General features: G+C 37.3%; 1 protein-coding gene and 1 long non-coding RNA gene across 4 annotated transcripts in view; both read right to left on the bottom strand.

The window, feature by feature from the left end:
• LOC122979815 (vascular cell adhesion protein 1-like) overlaps window positions 1–20216 on the bottom strand; it is a 29057-nt gene extending 8841 nt beyond the window's left edge. The window contains exons 1-4 of one of the 3 annotated variants that reach the window (XM_044347575.1): window positions 19837–20215; window positions 12881–13150; window positions 12538–12707; window positions 4672–4674 (exon numbers count right to left, since the gene is read on the bottom strand). In XM_044347575.1, coding sequence (XP_044203510.1) covers window positions 4672–4674; window positions 12538–12707; window positions 12881–13150; window positions 19837–19981 — 588 coding nt within the window. In that variant the 5' untranslated portion in view covers window positions 19982–20215. Of the gene's footprint in view, window positions 1–4671; window positions 4675–12537; window positions 12708–12880; window positions 13151–17323; window positions 17900–19836 lie in introns of those variants that run through there. The other 2 variants (XM_044347577.1, XM_044347576.1) reach the window with 2 other exon arrangements.
• On the bottom strand, window positions 11180–12521 carry LOC122979820. The gene is made up of 3 exons (XR_006402930.1): window positions 12375–12521; window positions 11432–11689; window positions 11180–11223 (listed from the first exon to the last, which is right to left on the bottom strand). It is a non-coding gene; the product is annotated as an uncharacterized LOC122979820 (long non-coding RNA).
• Window positions 20217–21659: the final 1443 nt, after the last annotated feature.

Consider the following 21659-nt stretch of genomic DNA (forward strand, 5'->3'; position numbering starts at 1 on the left):
TTGCATAGCACCATTTTTGTTGCGTCGGTCGTTGCAGGTCATTTGTTGACATTAGCGGGAGAGAGGCAAGGCACTCAGGAGCGTGAAAAAACGTCACTTGCATTGGATTTTTGCAGGAAATCCAGCCTGAGTCCTTCACATAGAAATCAGTCCACAGGCTGTTACAGACAACAGAGAAAGTTGGGAAAGGTCTCATTTTTTACGTTACATTACTACTTGTTTACTAATTGGCAATAAGAAATGATTAATACATGTAAATTGCCTCAAAATTCTACATATAGAACCTTTAAGTAGAGAAATCTATTGCTTATTTAACAAAAATGTATATTGTTCACCATGTATAGTGTTATAGGGACAAGTGCTCCATTAAATGTGATATAAATGTAATATTTCATCATTATATGGGTCACATTTTATTTTGTAAAGCCAGAGGTAGGATTATTTATCTGACAAACCAGCAATGTGTTAGTTAGTCTGTCTCTCAGTACTTTCCAACCTCCTCACCCTGTCTGTGGCTCTCAGCCCCAAGTCCATTCATTTCTACTGAAGACTTAAAACTTTAAAAAATAGACACAAATATAGTGATATTGATGATAATATATCAATGTTTCAAATGAGCTGTAAGACCAAGATTATAATTCAATTGAGTAGTAGTGCTCATTGTTTGATTATAAGATGTTCAATTTATTGAGAAATTGCAAGTAGCTTATATTTAAATAGGAAAATTTGAAAAACTGGAGCCAATTTTCTATTTTGTGATTTTCCAAGTGAAATAGAAAATAAATAAGAAAATAAAATAGAACGTTATTATCTAAACATCCAGTGTATCTGTCGGATAACATACTGTTTTACAGTTTCTCTCTATTTCATTTTGTTTGCTAAAGGATATCCTATAGTATTGTATTGTATAAATCCTATAGGATGTCCTATAATATTGTATTGTATAAATCCTATAGGATGTCCTATAGTATTGTATAAATCCTATAGGATGTCCTATAATATTGTATTGTATAAATCCTATAGGATGTCCTATAATATTGTATTGTATAAATCCCATAGGATGTCCTATAATATTGTATTGTATAAATCCTATAGGATGTCCTATAGTATTGTATTGTATAAATCCTATAGGATGTCCTATAGTCTTGTATTGTATAAATCCTATAGGCTGTCCTGTAGTATTGTATTGTATAAATCCTATAGGATATCCTATAGTATTGTATTGTATAAATCCTATAGGATGTCCTATAGTATTGTATTGTATAAATCCTATAGGATATCCTATAGTATTGTATAAATCCTGTAGGATGTCCTATAGTATTGTATTGTATAAATCCTATAGGATGTCCTATAGTATTGTATAAATCCTGTAGGATGTCCTATAGTATTGTATAAATCCTGTAGGATGTCCTATAGTATAGTCTTGTATTGTATAAATCCTATAGGATATCCTATAGTATTGTATAAATCCTGTAGGATGTCCTATAGTATAGTCTTGTATTGTATAAATCCTATAGGATGTCCTATAGTATTGTATTGTATAAATCCTATAGGATATCCTATATACAAACAAATTAAAAACTCTGGACAAGAGGCCAATGCATTTCCATCACTGTAGGGTAATGGAGAAATACAATTTACTGAGTTTTGAGACTTTTAGATTATTTTCAAATGTGTGCCTTGTTTATAAAATTTAAATGGTTTGACCCCTCCTCCACTATGTGACTTTGTGTACACTCACTCAGTAAATTCTATTAGATCCTCCAGAATATCCTCTATACGAGATTGTACCATTTCGTCGCACTGTATTTGGACAGTCAGCTTTCTCTGTGAAAGCCACAACTCAGTGGAACGTCCTATCTGACGATATGAAGAGCTGCAGTTCCATCAGTACCAAATTAAACCAAATTTAAAAAGTCTGCTAAAAGCTCTGTAACTACTGACTCTACATTTTATCTCATGGTCTTCTCATGAATGCTTAATCTTGCTTTTAATTCGACAAGTTTACATTATTATTTTCTAGTTGACAATGTGTGTATCTTTGTATTTTGTATTATGTGTCCTGTGTGTATTTTGCTGTGTATTGTTTGTTATTGTTCTGTTTTATTTGTGACCTACTGAAGGGACTGCAGATGAAAATTAGCTATAAGCTAAAACTGGTACAGTACATCAAATGGTATATTTATGTTTAACACTGTACATGGTCCCAATAAATAAATAAGACATATGTTTTGTTTCCTCAAGATGCGTGTCTGTCTGGTGATTTTTCCTCGTCAGGTGCTCATTGAGACCACATGAGTTCCCTTCAGCTTTCTCCCCTGCTTGAGCAGTGTTGTTTTTTATTTTCTGCTCACAAAGTGAATTATTATGAGAGGATGACACGCCTCCATATCTCTCTATCTTTGCATTCTTATATTGATTTTTCATTGCTATTTATTTGGCTAAATATTTTTGGTTTTATTGGTGTTCATTTGTCATTGTCTTTTTTTATAGACCTTGTTATGTGCAAGTTTGTTGATTTGTATAGTTTAAATATATTGACTTTATTATTTATTATTTTGAATACTTTGTAATTGTTAATAGTATCTTAACTTCTCAAATTTTAATATATTTTTACTAGACATTGTTTTGTTTGTGATCATTGAGTTATGAGCATTGTGTGTGATTTGGTGGTTGTGCTGGGAGTGTTTTGGGGCCACAAACAAAATCTTGTTTAGGGCCACCAAGATCCTAGGGCCGGCCATGTGGCAAGGGCTTAAATGTAAAGGACGCTCATTTATATGTAAAAGTCCTGCACTGTAGTGTGAGTAGCGAGCCACACAGAAAGTCACACTGATCGTTTGGCCCCCCCTAGTGGTTGTGGCTCCAAACAACCACATAGAGTGTTTATGCCAGGGGTCGGCCCTGCAAAGGACCACAGTGGGAAATCAGCTGATGATTAATGAATACTTTGTCATTGTTAATTGTATCTTAACTTCTCAAATTTTAATATATTTTTAATAGACAGGGTTTTGTTAGTGTTCATTGAGTTATGAGCATTGTGTGTGATTTGGTGGTTGTGCTGGGAGTGTTGTGCGGCCACAAACAAGGCCCTGGTCCCTTGGTAAGATGCTCTGAAACCAGTGTAGTGACAGGTTAAGAATTGCAAACAAGAGACGACAAGATGTTATAAAAACAGCAAAATCAACAAGATTCTCAAGACGGTGTTCAAGCTATGCAGAGAAACAGGAAACGGCAAAACATTAATGTTTGTAATATATCACATTTCTGTCCTCTGCCCTGCAGGCTCTAAAAAGGGGTAAGAAGTCATCATGCAGCTTTGAGGCCACATCTTTTGGTTCTGTACAAGTTTTTGTAATTCATTTTTATTCACTTTTTCAATAAATACAAAACATAATGAAACACAAGACCACATATTATAGTAAATCAGTGAAAAATAAGTAACAGAACAAAACAAATCTAGCTAAATAGAGTTAGCTACAAGTACAGTAAAAAAAAAACAGTAAACTATGGAAACAAAAATAAGAAATAAGGGGGCTTCATGTATCAATAAATACCACATAAATGAGGTAACACATTTTCCCCAAAAAAACAAAGATTTGACCAAACTTCATAAAACATCACTTGGTAATTATTCTGTACAGGTTTTTGATCATTTCAATTATGTAAGATTAGATTATAATAATAGAAAGGACAGAAAGTTTCCAGTCTTCAGCTCTGAGTCTCTGTTGTGCTGCTGCAGACTTCCGTGGCGTGGTGCGTTTCGGGGTGGTGACCAACAGACAGGTGGCAGAGGCCATCTCACTTAAAGAAGATGGAACCGTTTACCTCCACAGAAGATTTAACTCCTCTTTGGTAAGATGTCATCACGTCCTCTTTTCCAACAAGACCTTTTTCAGTCCTTTTTCACAGAAGACATTTTGACTCGTCATAGCAGGAAAAACACAGATGTTTTATAATAACATTAACTATGTCTCTGTTCTTTTCAAACGTCCCAGTCAGCTGACATGAGCAGTACCAGGACCCTCAAAATGAAGAAGATCAATTCATTTTAGCCATCATTAGATTTAGATTTACATCATCAAAAGTTCTCTGTTACCTATTGAGGAGCTTTTGTGTACAGTGATCGATGTTTTCATTCATGTGTTTCTAGGCTTTTTGTTTTTCCCAGCACCTGTAAGCATGCTAAAATTTGTCTTTACCAATATAATTAATAATTAAAGGTAATCTTTATGATTATATTTTATGTTACCACCAAACTTATATGTATTTACACAACATTCCCCGATCACCGTTAAAGATCTTACCTCCTGATTTGAATATTTGGATGCTCGCCTAAACAGCAACGTCATAACTGTTCATCACTTCTTCACTTCAGAACATTTTAATATGAGTCTGACAGGAATTTTCTATTCTCACTGCATGTCTGTGTGTATCCTGTTAAAGAGGCCTTCATCAGGAACTTCAGCGCTCCGTACAGCCTCTTGCAGAGACACTTGGTGGGAGAGGAGGACAAGAAAGGAGGCGGAGGGGAAGCCAGACGTCCAGACCAACACCTCCTGTGTTTTATGGTTGATGTCCATTAGTTCAACTGTTCAAACTCTCACATCACTTAAATAACTCATCCAGATTTCTTGCATTGTCTCTTGAAGACCCTTTCTTCAGATAAACTTCCTTTTCTCCTTCTCAGGTATCACATTTATAGACTAGACTCATGTAAAGCATGTCTGGTCCTTTACCAGGTGGAAATTTACAACATATATTAATAATGTAATGATTAATGATTGTTTACTTTTATCTTGAAGAATTGCAGAAATTCATGTCATTTGTGAATTAATTTGAGGTTTGTGTTGGGATTATATATGACCAGCAGTTAGGTTGAGGGAGAGTAAGTTCATTGTCCAGTGTGTGTTATTTATTATCACAGATAGTCCTGGCCTCATCAAATGTCTGGATAAAGGACATTTAGAAGACAGATTTGACTTCTGCTCCCTAATAATTGATGGAGACTTGCATAAACAGTTTACGTGTGTTAAATCAGTACTACAGTTGCAGTGCTGTTGTTGTTCAGAGGTTCACCACTGGAGGGTGCAGTCTGTATACTAGAACCCAAGAATAACCCTGGAATACCATGTTGAAAAATACTGAAAAAAATTGCATTTTCTGCAACTTCTTAGCGGCCACAGAAATGTCTGCAGTTTGCTTGTTTTGTCTGAATAACAGTCCAAAACTATGAGATGTTCAATTCACTGTCATATAAGAAAAACAGCAAATTGTCACATATGAGAAGCTGGAATCAGAATATGGCGGGCACTTTTGCCCGAAGATGAAAAATGACTGAAACATGGATGTATAAAGAGAACTGGATACAGCGTCGGAGGCGGGGCCCCGCTCATTCTTATGAAAGTTGCTCAGTGTTGCATGAAGCCAAAAAAATCGACTTCCCGGTATGAAAGTACCCGGATCTTCCGCATTGTGCGGCCCATAGAGCGTGCGCACTAGTGACTTTCGCTGGCCGAGTCGGCTACTTCCGGTTTAGCCCTCCGGCTTATTTGAATGGGGATAAAACAATTCAATCGTGTGGCTCTTCTAGGCTTTTGAAATGTGATCAGACCGAATGGATCAAATTCTGATACTGAGACGAGTCACTTCATGAGCGTTGTGACGCTCAGAAAAACTTATCCACTGATTTACAGACGTCTCTTTCACAATTTAAGTCTGTGGGAAAAAGTGTTTAGGGGGCAGTGTGCATCACGTGACGTTGTAATTACACGATTTGGCCGCTATGTCAAATTGGCTTCAAAGCCTGGCACTCTTCCTGTATCCAGTTCTCTTTATACATCCGTGGACTGAAACGGTTATCAAAATAGTTGCCTATTAAATTTCTGTCAATCGACTAATCGATCAATCGTTGCAGCTCTAATATGTTGCCTCCCTACGGCCCACATTGGTAAGTCTTTACAGTTGAAGCTCACGCTCAAGTTTCGGTCTAATCGTGTCTTCTGACCATCATGCTTAGACTGAATGTTTTTCTCCTTTAAGACACTTGTTAATTTTTATAAACTGTAAATATGACTGACTCATAGGTTTTACCTGTTAGGAGTCTCAAGTGGAAGTTGTGACATGCAACAATTTCATTACTCATCATATAAATTGAATTTATTTATTTATAAGAAAGATGAACATTAATCATCAGCTTATTTCCCACTGTGGTCCTTTGCAGGGCCGACCCCTGGCATAAACACTCTATGCGGTTGTTTAGAGCTACAACCACTAGGGGGGGCCACACAATCAGTGTGACTTTCTGTGTGGCTCACTACTCACACTACAGTGCAGGACTTTGACATAAAAATGAGCGTCCTTTACATTTAAGCCCTTGCCACATGGCCGGCCCTAGGATCTTGGTGGCCCTAAACAAGATTTGTTGGTGGCCCCAAAACACTCCCAGCACAACCACCAAATCACACACAATGCTCATAAGTCAATGAACACGAACAAAACAATGTCTATTAAAAATATATTAAAATTTGAGAAGTTAAGATACAATTAACAATTACAAAGTATTCAAAATAATAAATAATAAAGTCAATATATTTAAACTATACAAAGCAACAAACTTGTACATAACAAGGTCTAAAAAAAAAAGACAATGACAAATGACCACCAATAAAACCAAAAATATTTAGCCAAATAAATAGCAATGAAAACTCAATATAAGAGTGCAAAGATAGAGAGATATGGAGGCGTATCATCCTCTCATAATAATTCACTTTGTGAGCAGAAAATAAAAAACAACACTGCTCAAGCAGGGGAGAAAGCTGAAGGGAACTCATGTGGTCTCAATGAGCACCTGACGAGGAAAAATCACCAGACAGACACGCATCTTGATGAAACAAAACATATGTCTTATTTATTTATTGGGACCATGTACAGTGTTAAACATAAATATACCATTTGATGTACTGTACCAGTTTTAGCTTATAGCTAATTTTCATCTGCAGTCCCTTCAGTAGGTCACAAATAAAACAGAACAATAATAAACAATACACAGCAAAATACACACAGGACACATAATACAAAAGACAAAGATACACACATTGTCAACTAGAAAATAATAATGTAAACTTGTCGAATTAAAAGCAAGATTAAGCATTCATGAGAAGACCATGAGATAAAATGTAGAGTCAGTAGTTACAGAGCTTTTAGCAGACTTTTTAAATTTGGTTTAATTTGGTACTGATGGAACTGCAGCTCTTCATATCGTCAGATAGGACGTTCCACTGAGTTGTGGCTTTCACAGAGAAAGCTGACTGTCCAAATGCAGTGCGACGAAATGGTACAATCTCGTATAGAGGATATTCTGGAGGATCTAATAGAATTTACTGAGTGAATGTACACAAAGTCACATAGTGGAGGAAGGGTCAAACCATGTAAATTTTATAAACAAGGCACACATTTGAAAATAATCTAAAAGTCTCAAAGCTCAGTAAATTGTATTTCTCCATTACCCTACAGTGATGGAAATGCATTGGCCTCTTGTCCAGAGTTTTTAATTTGTTTGTATATAGGATATCCTATAGGATTTATACAATACAATACTATAGGACATCCTATAGGATTTATACAATACAATACTATAGGACATCCTATAGGATTTATACAATACAATACTATAGGACATCCTATAGGATTTATACAATACAATACTATAGGCTATCCTATAGGATTATACAATACAATACTATAGGCTATCCTATAGGATTATACAATACAATACTATAGGATATCCTATAGGATAATACAATACAATACTATAGGATATCCTATAGGATTATACAATACAATACTATAGGACATCCTATAGGATTTATACAATACAATACTATAGGACATCCTATAGGATTTATACAATACAATACTATAGGCTATCCTATAGGATTATACAATACAATACTATAGGATATCCTATAGGATTATACAATACAATACTATAGGATATCCTATAGGATTATACAATACAATACTATAGGACATCCTATAGGATTTATACAATACAATACTATAGGACATCCTATAGGATTTATACAATACAATACTATAGGCTATCCTATAGGATTATACAATACAATACTATAGGATATCCTATAGGATTATACAATACAATACTATAGGATATCCTATAGGATTATACAATACAATACTATAGGACATCCTATAGGATTTATACAATACAATACTATAGGACATCCTATAGGATTTATACAATACAATACTATAGGATATCCTATAGGATTATACAATACAATACTATAGGACATCCTATAGGATTTATACAATACAATACTATAGGATATCCTTTAGGAAACAAAATGAAATAGAGAGAAACTGTAAAACAGTATGTTATCCGACAGATACACTGGATGTTTAGATAATAACGTTCTATTTTATTTTCTTATTTATTTTCTATTTCACTTAGAAAATCACAAAATAGAAAATTGGCTCCAGTTTTTCAAATTTTCCTATTTACATATAAGCTACTTGCAATTTCTCAATGAAATGAACATCTTATAATCAAACAATGAGCACTACTACTCAATTCAATTATAATCTTGGTCTTACAGCTCATATGAAACATTGATATATTATCATCAATATCACTATATTTGTGACTAATTTTTAAAGTTTTAAGTCTTCAGTAGAAATGAATGGACTTGGGGCTGAGAGCCACAGACAGGGTGAGGAGGTCGGAAAGTACTGAGAGACAGACTAACTAACACATTGCTGGTTTGTCAGATAAACAGTCCTACCTCTGGCTTTATAAAATAAAATATGACCCATATAATGATGAAATATTACATTTATATCACAATTAACGGAGCACTTGTCCCGATAACACTATACATGGTGAACAATATACATTTTTGTTAAATAAGCAATAGATTTCTCTCCTTAAAGGTTCTATATGTAGAATTTTGAAGCAATTTACATGTATTAATCATTTCTTATTGCCAATTAGTGAACAAGTAGTAATGTAACATAAAAATGAGACCTTTCCCAACTTTCTCTGTTGTCTGTAACAGCCTGTGGACTGATTTCTATGTGAAGGACTCGGGCTGGATTTCCTGCAAAAATCCAATGGAAGTGACGTTTTTTCACGCTCCTGAGTGCCTTGCCTCTCTCCCGCTGATGTCAACAAACGACCTGCAACGACCGACGCAACAAAAATGGTGCTATGCAACTAGAAACACCCTGCAGATATTAGCTCTCCAGCTAATGAGACGACTAGCTGCATCTATCAACCACTACACATTTCACAACAAAACACCCCCGCAATGACAAGTCGCCCACTCCCGAGCACACGAAGCAAAAACATTATTTCCTCAACAAAGGAGCAGAAAACAAGCTCCAGAGCGATAGCAGAACATAGGTTACCTCTTTTGTTTTTTCAGATGGTAGTCCACAGGTCGTAATAAGCGCACCAACAACAGCTCACTGAGCTTACTGGTGTTTTGTAAAAAGGTTGGTAAAAAGAGAGTTGGTGATTTGCGGGTTGGGTCAGGTTCAGGTGGTTAATTAAGGCATTTTTGTGTTGGGGGGGGGCTGACTGATGATGAGAGATGCTTTGCTGGAACACGGTGCAAAACACAACGTTAGAAATCCTTTATGTAAATATGAGAAGTGTAAGCACGGAAAAAGAGATCACTTGCAACAGTCTCACGCCACGAGCACACGAGTGTGAGCACCAGGTTGTTGACTGCACTTCATTTAACGGCCACAGATATCACTAAAGAGAAGATATTTCTGATTCCTACATACAGAACCTTTAAACAGAGCAACATTTCAATGTGTCGGCTTCAACCTGAGTTTAACCATATGTACAGCAAGTATGTGTTAAACATGAGATATAGAGACTTCTGGTGATTTCTACAGTAGTTTGGGTTAGGATAAGTACATCAGTGCTTTACAGCTAACTGCAGCTTATGACATATCAACAGTTTCAGGTTGTCCACACACATGTGATGCCTCACCTGCAAATTTACTCTCCAGTAGGCACAGCACCATGTTGAGAGCGATAACGGCAAACGCCGCCACTCACGTTGTACCATCCAATTTGGTTGCATTTGTACAGAAGGACGAATCCACTGATGAAGACAAGAACGATGACTGATACTACCACTAAAATAATGTACATGTTGTTCTCTGCAGAGGGTTGGGTGAGGGGTTTGGGTAAAGAAAACAGGAACAGATAATGTTATATATCAGGCGAATGACAGAGCCAAAACCATCTTAAAGAGGAAGTTCATTGATGTCACATCAAATTTTCCACTGCTTCTTTTCAGCAACACAAACAAAATTAAATAGAAAGAAATAGTTAAACAGTATGTTCACTGACAGTGAACTATTAAAAACATAATGAGACACACTATCACACCAGCTGTAATGAATGTTCAGGCACTGTAGTTTATTTTGAATCAGTCTCACACACACACACTGTCCTGCTGCTGCACATACACTAGTGCACCAAATATGCATTAATCTGCAGTTGAAAATAGTCCCCAATAAATGCATGATTTAGTTTTGTTTGAGTAACTTTTGCTTAAAACTACAGTGCCCAGCTGCTGTAGGAAATTGCTGAGCCCCTTTTAAAAATGAAACTATATTTGTGACTCATTTTTAAAGTTTTAAGTCTTCAGTAGAAATGAATGGACTGAGAGCCACAGACAGTGTGAGGAGGTCAGAAAGTCCTGAGAGACAGACTAACTAACACATTGCTCATTTTAGTGTTTTCATGATTTGTTGACAACAAGAAAAATATATATAGATAGCAATAGATATCTCTCCTTAAACAGAGCAACATTTCAATCTTTCAGCTTAAACCTGAGTTTAACCGTATGTGCAGCATGTATGTGTTAAACCTCAGATATAGAGACTTCTGCTGATTTCTACAGTATTTGGGTTAGGATAAATACATCTGTGCTTTACAGCTAACTGCAGCTTATGGCATATCAACAGTTTCAGGTTGTCCACACACATGTGATGCTTCACCCACAAATTAACTCTTCAGTAGGCACAGCAATGAGTTGAGAGCGAAGATGGAAAACGTCGCTCAGGTTGTTCGTCCCTTTCGGTTGTGTTTGTACAGATGGATGTATATACTGATGAAGACAATTGCTGCCAGAACAAGGACTAATAGTACCACTAAAATAATGTCCCTGTAGCTCTCTGCAGAGGGTTGGGTGAGGTTTGGGTAAAGAAAACAGGAACAGATAATGTTATACATCAGACGAATGAAAAAGCCAAAACCATCTTAAAGAGGAAGTTCATTGATGTCACATGTGTTCAAATTCTCCACTGCTGTGAGAAAGCAATACTGCAGTTGCTCTAACAATCACAACCCTGAAGACTGAAAATGACAAAACTTTAAACTCACCTTTGACATCCACGTTAAACTTCACAGTGACAGTCCCGATGTTGTTGTGGACACAACAGGTGTACTGCCCCTTGTGCTCCAAAGTTACAGACTCGATAGTGAGAATGTCGCCACTGAAGGGGGAACCACTGGCTGATGGGAGCGTCCAGTTGTAGGAGGGGCTGGGGTTTCCCACAGCAGAGCAGTTCAGTTGTAGACGGTCTCCTTTCGTGACGTTGATCAGATCTGGATGTGATGACTCCTTTAGCTGAGGCTCATCTGTATGTTGATTGAGGGAGGGAAGATACAAAACATGTCATTACAGAGAAATGGAAGCAATTTTGAACTTTAAACAGATTAATGCAGATATACACCACAGTACTAACTGGCTGTTTTATGTTACTTTTAGTTTCTGCTACAATATAGGCCTACTATTAGAGGGAAACATTTATTTAAAGGATGGGTCACAATTTTTCAAATTTGTCTTAAAACAATAGTCAGGAGCCCAAATTACCATTGAAATAGGTTTTTCTTGCTGTAATCATTCCTCCTGTTCATACTGACCATTAGAAGATCCCTTCATAATGCACTTACAATGTAAATGATGGAGGCCAAAATCCACAGTCCTCCTTCTGTGCACAAATGTACTTAAAAGTTTATCTGAAGCTAATATGAAGCTTCAAATTAGTGAAATCAAGTAGATATCTTTCAACATTACAGTCTTTTTAGTGCCAAAGTTTCTCTTTTTGTTACTTTACTTCAACCGCAGCTCAACAGGGAAACACTGTCTGAGGAAACATAAATTTGATGCTAAAAAGAATTTGATGCTAAAAAGACTGTAAATGTGGCAGACATCCACTTGATATGACTAACTCAACTTGCTGAAGCCTCATAAAAGCTTCAGATAAACTTTTACTAGCTGTCTCAGAAATAAGATGTGTGTCCATTTTATTGTCAGACTCACAGTAGACTGTTGCTGTGAGTTTTCCTGACTCCACCACTGGAGGAGGCTGTGGTCCTTCAGCTCCCAGGTCTAGCTTGGCTTCACACCAGTACTGTTCTCCATTATCTTCTTTGCTAGTGTTGATAACCAGAGTGAAGGTCTCAGTCACTAGTGTATTGTGTACTGTGTTGTTGGACTGTAGTCTGCCCAGTTCTGTCTGTCCTCTGTAGAAGATCACATTGAGGTTACCAACAGGAGCAACTTCCTGGACGTGACACTGCAGTGTGTACTGATGACCCGCAGTCATCGGCCCAGAGTGATTTAGGAAGCTGAAACTGACATTTTTTGGAGGCTCTGGGGAGACAAACAGAGAGATGTAGTGAGAGACGCACACAGTAAGATAAAGGTGGTGAAATACAGCTGACAATATGAAAAAACCTAAATCTATCCAACATATTTATTTATTATTTTGATTATATATATTTAATTGTTACAGTAGTATTTTGTTCAACAGCAAGTTTACTTACGATAAACGGTTACAGGCAGGGTGCTACAACACTGGTTATTATCATCATCAGTATAATAGCACATGAGAGGTATATCCCATTCAGTCAGGCTGTCAACCTCCCATGAAATCGTGGTTCCATTTTTTGTAATGCTCCCCACAGACTTTTCCAAACCATATAAATCGTTTGGGCAAGTATGCTGACAAACCAAGCACGTGGCAGAGGTTGGGTCACCAAACTTCACTACCAGTCTGGATGGAGTGAATACAGGTTTATCTGCACAGTTTTCATCTGTAACACAGACATGAAATGCCGAGATGAAAAACATGAAACATAAAATTAGAAATCACAATGAAAACTATGAAAGTACATAAAACAGTCATTTCACATACAGTGTCATTCAATAAACTGACAGTTAATCAGTGCTGTTTATCTTGTAACAGAGTTTACTCAACTCATTTTCAACTCATTTATATTTTTCCTACATAGAATATCCATCTCTACTTAATGGGTGGATGTTACTGGTCAACATAAAATGGTCTGTAAACTGAACATTAGCAGTTGTCCTGCTTACATGTGTTTTTCAGCACAAACACATTGTCATAAGTCACTTTTGAGAACATTGCAAAGGCTTTGTTTACACCTGGTATTAACATGTGTCTCGGGTGATCTGATCACAAGTGACAGCTCTAAGTACAGGTGTAAACGCACCCAAGACGCATTGAGGACGAACTGAGATCCGATCACTTAGACCACATTTGGAGGTGGTCTGGGCCGTGTGCAGTGTGAACGCAAGTGTATCCTGGGCCACATTGAAGGACCGCCTACTCAACTCACGTCCTCTATTTTCCTGCAGACTCGGCAGGATAAAGAAATACATTTTCTTTTTCCGTTTTTCATGTGAAATTTAAAAAAACGTAATCCACCTCCTGTTTTTCCTGTTCCCCTAACCCATTTTCCCCATCAAATCGACAATCAGAATGGAAATTAAACCAAAACCAGAAAATAACTTGTTTTTCGCTTGTCCGTCTAAAAAAATATTTCAGAAGCTAAACGTTGCTGAATAACTTCCTCTGTCCTGTCAAGTTGATAACACAGTTGATACAGTTTTTAGTTTTGCTGCGCTGCTCGATAATGGAGCTCAGGATTTATTAGGAGGACGACTGCTTTACTCCAAACAGTATGAACACAGAACATTAATTAACATTAGATCCTGACCAATCCTGTCAGCGTGTCAGAGATTTAAATAATCAATGTAGTGAGGCGGCTGTGTCTCGTGCGTAAATGCGCACAGCGTCTCTGAATGGAGAGACGCAACTGGAGAGACGTCTTTGCAAACGGAAGATGTACGTGTTTATTTGCATAGAGCGGCGAAGTGAGATCCGATCACAAGTGGCCACTCAGGACGCATGTGGAGACGCATGTTAATGCCAGGTGTAAACAGGCCCATAACCACTGACCCAAAAACCAACGTTTTACCAAATGGGGACATGACTTTTGTCCCCAAGTCAGAAATTTGTCCCCGAAAGTAGCCTATGACACACACACACCCACACTTTTTCTTTCAGTTTGGCAAGTATTTACTGTAAATTCAAATGTGCTTTATTGGCATTTTATTTAAGTACAGCACTGTCAAAGCATATTGTATAAAGTTTACAGTGTAAGTAAAATAACTCAGCAACATTTCTACAAATAGAACAATATATATAACACTACAGAGGTTTTATATCATACACTAAAAGTACATTACTATACAATACAGCAAACAATGAAAGAAAAACGCATTTTGGCAAACAAATTATTCATACACTCACTAAGACACAATGTCTTTTTTTTCTTAACAATGTCCTGTATTTTTCACACATTATGTTTCTCCCCATCCTCTTCTCCCTCTTCTCAATTTTGCCCCGTCAACATTCTGCCCCTGCAGCCACCAATGGAAGCAGCCTGGAAGAAAACACACAAGACCAGATTATATTGTTAGATCAGGTCGATTATGGAGAATAGGGTCGGGCGATGTCTACCGAATTGGCATATGACGATGTCCGCAGTGAAACATCTCAGTGGACGATGATATTGGAGGGTGGGGGTTTTACTCATGAAGCTTTTATTGCGCTTACAGTAGCATAACAGGTGTAGTTGTGGCCAATTCAAGTACTTCACCAGGGCCCTGTTTCAGAAAGTGGGATTAGAGAAACCCTGAGATGAGGGAAACTCTGGGTTTTCAGATAATTAACGAACCTGTGTAACACAAGTTAAGTTATGTTAGTTGATACACATGAAGTTATCCAAACCAAGTTATCCAATTGACTATTAAAATATTTTTGCTTCTGTACAAAGATATTATTTTCCAAACAAACATATACATTTTTTAATTCAATGAATAAACTAGTGGTGCCAACCTGTGGAGGTGGTGCTGTGAGGTGCTGAGAGTCGGGTTGTGGCCCAGAATGATTTCAGGAGGAGGTGCATAAAGTTGTGTCCAATAGTATGTCAGCTAGGTTCATTTTTACTAGCTAACAGTTAGCTAAAACATTCACTGAACACAGCTGAGTTCAAATTAACGTTAGTAAAGTGTAAACTGCCATAATTCTCAAGGGTCATATCTAGCGCTAGATCAGTCTGCACGTGATTTTAGCTCCTTTATAAAAAACAATACATCAATATTATATGTGTAGGGCGGTTTATTAAAAGAACTTCACATTATAGGCAGATATAAGTTACTTACCGTTGTAGCAGTTGGCAGTTAGTGGCGGTGAATTTGCTGTCAGTGAATAAAGAAGAAGCCCACCAAGTGTCGTCACTAGATGTCGCATTACGCATGTCCTAAACCGGTGACGGCCAGAGCAGCTCTTTTGAGCTTCAAAACCGTTCTTCAGAAACCAACTACGTCCATATTTTTATACAGTCTATGTCCTGAACACAGAGATGATTTTTGCCTGGCAACAGCGGCACCAGCCCGAGTTACACCATTGGTTGGCCAAATGCCACATGACTGAGTGATGGTGTTAACCCATGGTCACACCATTGCTCAGCCGAATGCCACATGACTGAGTGATGGTGTTAACCCATGGTCACACCATTGCTCAGCCTAATGTCACATGACTGAGTGATGGTGTTAACCCATGGTCACACCATTGGTTAGCTGAATGCCACTTCCTGTATTTGATTCAAGTCATGGATGTATAATAAGAGCTGGATAGCGTGCCCCCACTCAGCCTTGCAGCCAATTTTTCCCAGTGGCCACTCGTGGTATTGCAGGGAAAAATCCCCCTGCGGCCCAAAAAGCATTTTCCCCATAGACCACCATTGTAAAAGAGACGTCTGTAAAACTCTTGACAGGATGCCTCAAACTGCAAACAACATCAATTATGACTCTTTCTATTATGAATTTTTGATCAGGCGAGCGATTCCTATAGGACTGAATGGGTGCCATTTTTAGTCCAGTATCCAGCTCTTATAATACATCCATGATTCAAATTAAAAGCCCTGTAGCGTTTCATATACTGTGTTGTCTTTTTAGTTATGATGTATCACACTGAGCGAAAGCCACAGCATATGACCTTAAATACCATTACCACAAACCACAGTTCCTGCACATAAACTATAGCGTGTAGAATATGCTACCTGAATTATTGTAAACGGTTAAATTGTTTGATTATATGAATTAATTAATTAATTATTAATTATTAATTTAGCTACTTTAAAGTGATTAATTAATTTAAAATGATTGTTTTAAATTGAAATTGGATTTGAAATTTGAAATTTAAAATTTAAAATAATTATTTTAAATTGATTAATTATATTAATTACATTTTACTCCAAGTAAAATAAATAGATTAGATAAAAAAATGTTTTTAAAAAATTGTATTGAGAGAAAGAAGAGAGCAAACCAGGTCCATAGGTCATTGTGAATTCACTCAGTTATAGGTTTGAGAGGAAAACTCAATATATGAGTTTATGCGTAAAAGATCCAACCATCTTAACCAGCTTGACCAGTTTACCAGCTGAGCTTTGCTGGTCAGACCAGCCAGCCAGCTGGCCAATCAGCTTGACCAGCAGACACCAGCTTAACTTGACTGGGTGACTAGCCATACCACTGACAAACCAGCAAGACCCACCTTACCAGCTTGTCCAGCCTGGTAAACCAACTAAACCAGTTTAACACCAGCTAAGACCAGCTAAAACCAGCAACCAACTTAAGCTGGTCTGTGCTGTTTTTTTCAGCAGAATTGAGCACCTGAAAATTTTGATCCCATCTCATATACAAGTGCTGAAAACATTAATAATAAATAAATAAATAAATAAATAAATAAATAACCAAACAAAACATCACACTAAACTGTGTTTGACGGCGTTTATCTAGGCTGTGAGGCTATTTAAGCATTTTTTTACATCATTAATTTCGTCTACATGGAGCAGTAAACGCTCTCTATGACGGAGAAACACATGTGGAAGACTCACCACAGCTGGACACATGAAAGTCGTGCAGAGAGTTCAGCAAATAAACAGCGAGAAATGCGTAACAGAGAGAAAACATTATGTCCGGTTAGTCTTGTGAGTACATAGAGGTCCTGGTAATAAAAATCGTTGAGGCCAAAGTCCGACAGAAGATTCGTCTGAAATTGAAAGTAGAACCTCTAAAGAAAGGCGCGATGAACCGGATGGTACGTGCTTCTCAGTCTCGTCGTTCTCATCAGATAAGTGGAAAGAAAACCACGTGGTTTTAGCAGAACTCTGGTAACTTGGCAACACAGGATGTTAATGGTGTTGAAATATCAGTCATGTATGATAAACTGCCCACAAAGACCTCTGATCCACCGACACACACAAAATACTCCATTACAAGTAAAAATCCTGCATGAAAAATCCTACCTAAGTCAAAGTACAGAAGTATTAAACATATACCTAACTCAAATCAAAAATCTTCTTGAGCTCACAAGCTCAGAACAACACACAGACTACTGGATGTAGACAGTGAAGCAGTGGGACAAATAAACTAAAGCTGTGATATGAAAACACTGAATATACACGAGGCCTATTTGCAGATCCTTTACTTGAGTAAAAGTACCAACACAGCAATGTAAAAATACTCCATAACAAGTAAAAGTCCTGAATGAAAAATCCTACTTCAGTAAAACTACAGAGGTATTAGCAGCAAAATGTAGTTGAAGTATTGCAGTAAAAGTAGTGGTTTGGTCCCTCTGACTGATATATTATTATATATGACATCATTAGATTATTAATACTGAAGCATCAGTGTTAGAGCAGCATGTTACTGTTGTAGCTGCTGGAGGTGGAGCTAGTTTCAACTACTTTAACAGGAGAGGAAGTGTTAATCTGAAAAGTAATTTGCATGGATTACTGGTATCTAAGGCTAATTTTCAACTGTAATATTTTAAGTTAACATATTTAGAAAGTGATAAAGAAGACAATGTAGTATTTTCTTTAAACATTTTACTGTTTTAACACTGTTTTAATTTATTTACTGGTTTATTATTCATCATGTCAACAACTTTACAATACAATCAAATATAAAAGAGAAAGACAAGGATGCATGTCAGTGTTATGTACAAAGTGCCACCATTTATTTGTGAGTTTTGTCATTTTATTCACATCAAACAAAGTTAACATTTCCTTTTTGGCCTTTCAGTATGAAGTTCATTACTTTCGTTTTTGCTTTTATGCATGTCTCTTTTTCACTCTCACTCAGCTACAGCAGCACCACGAATATATGAAAATAGGGCTACTTTTGCTCTGTCAGAAGCTGTGGGTTAGAGCGGTACTTCCCGTGGTTTAACACGCAGCTATAAAGTTCAGTGTGTGAATTTTCCCACAATGTTGTTCTCTGTTTTACACAACCTTTCTAAAGAAAATTAGAAATCTTTTCAGCAACACAAACAAAATTAAATAGAAATAAATAGTAAAACAGTATGTTCACTGACAGTGAACTATTAAAAACATAATGAGACACACTATCACACCAGCTGTAATGAATGTTCAGGCACTGTAGTTTATTTTGAATCAATCCCACACACACACTGTCCTGCTGCTGCACATACACTAGTGCACCAAATATGCATTAATCTGCAGTTGAAAATAGTCCCCAATAAATGCATGATTTAGTTTCGTATGAGTAACTTTTGCTTAAAACTACAGTGCCCAGCTGCTGTAGGAAATTGCTGAGCCCCTTTTAAAAATGAAACTATATTTGTGACTCATTTTTAAAGTTTTAAGTCTTTAGTAGAAATGAATGGACTGAGAGCCACAGACAGTGTGAGGAGGTCAGAAAGTCCTGAGAGACAGACTAACTAACACATTGCTCATTTTAGTGTTTTCATGATTTGTTAACAACAAGAAAAATATATATAGATAGCAATAGATATCTCTCCTTAAACAGAGCAACATTTCAATCTTTCAGCTTAAACCTGAGTTTAACCGTATGTGCAGCATATATGTGTTAAACCTCAGATATAGAGACTTCTGCTGATTTCTACAGTATTTGGGTTAGGATAAATACATCTGTGCTTTACAGCTAACTGCAGCTTATGACATATCAACAGTTTCAGGTTGTCCACACACATGTGATGCTTCACCCACAAATTAACTCTTCAGTAGGTACAGCAATGAGTTGAGAGCGAAGATGGAAAACGTCGCTCAGGTTGTACCGTCCCTTTCGGTTGTGTTTGTACAGATGGACGTATATACTGACGAAGACAATTGCTGCCAGAACAAGGACTAATAGTACCACTAAAATAATGTACGTGTAGTTCTCTGCAGAGGGTTGGGTGAGGGGTTTGGGTAAAGAAAACAGGAACAGATAATGTTATACATCAGACGAATGAAAAAGCCAAAACCATCTTAAAGAGGAAGTTCATTGATGTGTTCAAATTCTCCACTGCTGTGAGAAAGCAATACTGCAGTTGCTCTAACAATCACAACCCTGAAGACTGAAAATGACAAAACTTTAAACTCACCTTTGACATCCACGTTAAACTTCACAGTGACAGTCCCGATGTTGTTGTGGACAGAACAGATGTACTGCCCCTTGTGCTCCAAAGTTACAGACTCGATAGTGAGAATGTCGCCACTGAAGGGGGGACCAGTGGCTGATGGGAGCATCCAGTTGTAAGAGGGGCTGGGGTTTCCCACAGCAGAGCAGTTCAGTTGTAGACGGTCTCCTTCTGTGACGGTGATCAGATCTGGATGTGATGACTCCTTTAGCTGAGGCTCATCTGTATGATGATTGAGGGACTAATCAATGTTTTCTTGCAACATTTAATTGGTGTTTTGACTTATTATTTTATTATATAAAATATCAAGTGTCCAAATTACCCTCAATTGTTTCAGACTAACCATTAGCTTTCTAGCTATGTTAAATTGTATCTTTGTAGATCATATTTGGACATAGTTATTTGCATATTTGGATAAAATTGCGTTTGTTGTGTGGCTAATAAATAGGCCTGGAAGATACATGTAACATACCTATGTAATGTCTTACAGCCTTTATTTAAAGAATGTTAATAATCTAATATATAATCTTTTCAGGGGCGTTTTTGAAATATTTTGGAGGAACTTTCACTGCACCACCATCTACCTCATCAGCTGACATGACTGCTGCTGAGGGGACATCGTCAGAGACTTCGGGGGCATCTACTCCCTCCTCTGATGTGACTGCAGCTGCAGAGGTCATAACAGAGGTACCTGACAGACCTAACAGAGTACATGACTGCGTCTGCAGTGTTTGAAACACTTGGACAAGTTAAAAGCAAGATTGGGGTACTGATAAACTTCCCAATCTTGGAAGATGAAGCACTGGAGAAACAATGTGAGGAACTTGAGAACGCACTAAGGAGTGAAGAGGAAGCCGACATTTATGGGAGAGAGCTGGCCATGGAAATCAGAAACTCTCCTCAGTTAGAAACAGGATGTCTGCATTTGAACTGCTGGACTTTGTCCAGAAGAAGAAACTGACAGAATTGTATCCAAATCTTTGTCTATCCGCGAGGATTGCCCGTATCCTGCCAGTGACTTTTGTAGTGTTCACTTTATTTAGCATATTTTGCACTCTTGTATTGCGTTTTCATTGCTATTTATTTGGCTAAATATTTTTGGTTTTATTGGTGTTCATTTGTCATTGTCTTTTTTTATAGACCTTGTTATGTGCAAGTTTGTTGCTTTGTATAGTTTAAATATATTGACTTTATTATTTATTATTTTGAATACTTTGTAATTGTTAATTGTATCTTAACTTCTCAAATTTTAATATATTTTTAATAGACATTGTTTTGTTTGTGATCATTGAGTTATGAGCATTGTGTGTGATTTGGTGGTTGTGCTGGGAGTGTTGTGGGGCCACAAACAAAATCTTGTTTAGAGCCACCAAGATCCTAGAGCCCCCCAAGTGTCTTAAAGGAGAAAAACATTCAGTCTAAGCATGATGGTCAGAAGACACGATTAGACCAAAACTTGAGCGTGAGCTTCAACTGTAAAGACTTACCAATGTGGGCCGTAGGGAGGCAACATATTAGAGCTGCAACGATTGATCGATTAGTCGATTGACAGAAATTTAATAGGCAACTATTTTGATAACCGTTTCAGTCCACGGATGTATAAAGAGAACTGGATACAGGAAGAGCGCCAGGCTTTGAAGCCAATTTGACATAGAGGCCAAACCGTGTAATTACGTCACGTGAGGCACACTGCCCCCTAAACACTTTTTCCCATAGACTTAAATTGTGAAAGAGACGTCTGTAAATCAGCGGATAAATTTTTCTGAGCGTCACAACCCCCACAAAGT

This window comes from Thunnus albacares, chromosome 3 (assembly GCF_914725855.1).
Source record: "Thunnus albacares chromosome 3, fThuAlb1.1, whole genome shotgun sequence".
NCBI classification, from domain to species: Eukaryota; Metazoa; Chordata; class Actinopteri; order Scombriformes; family Scombridae; genus Thunnus; species Thunnus albacares.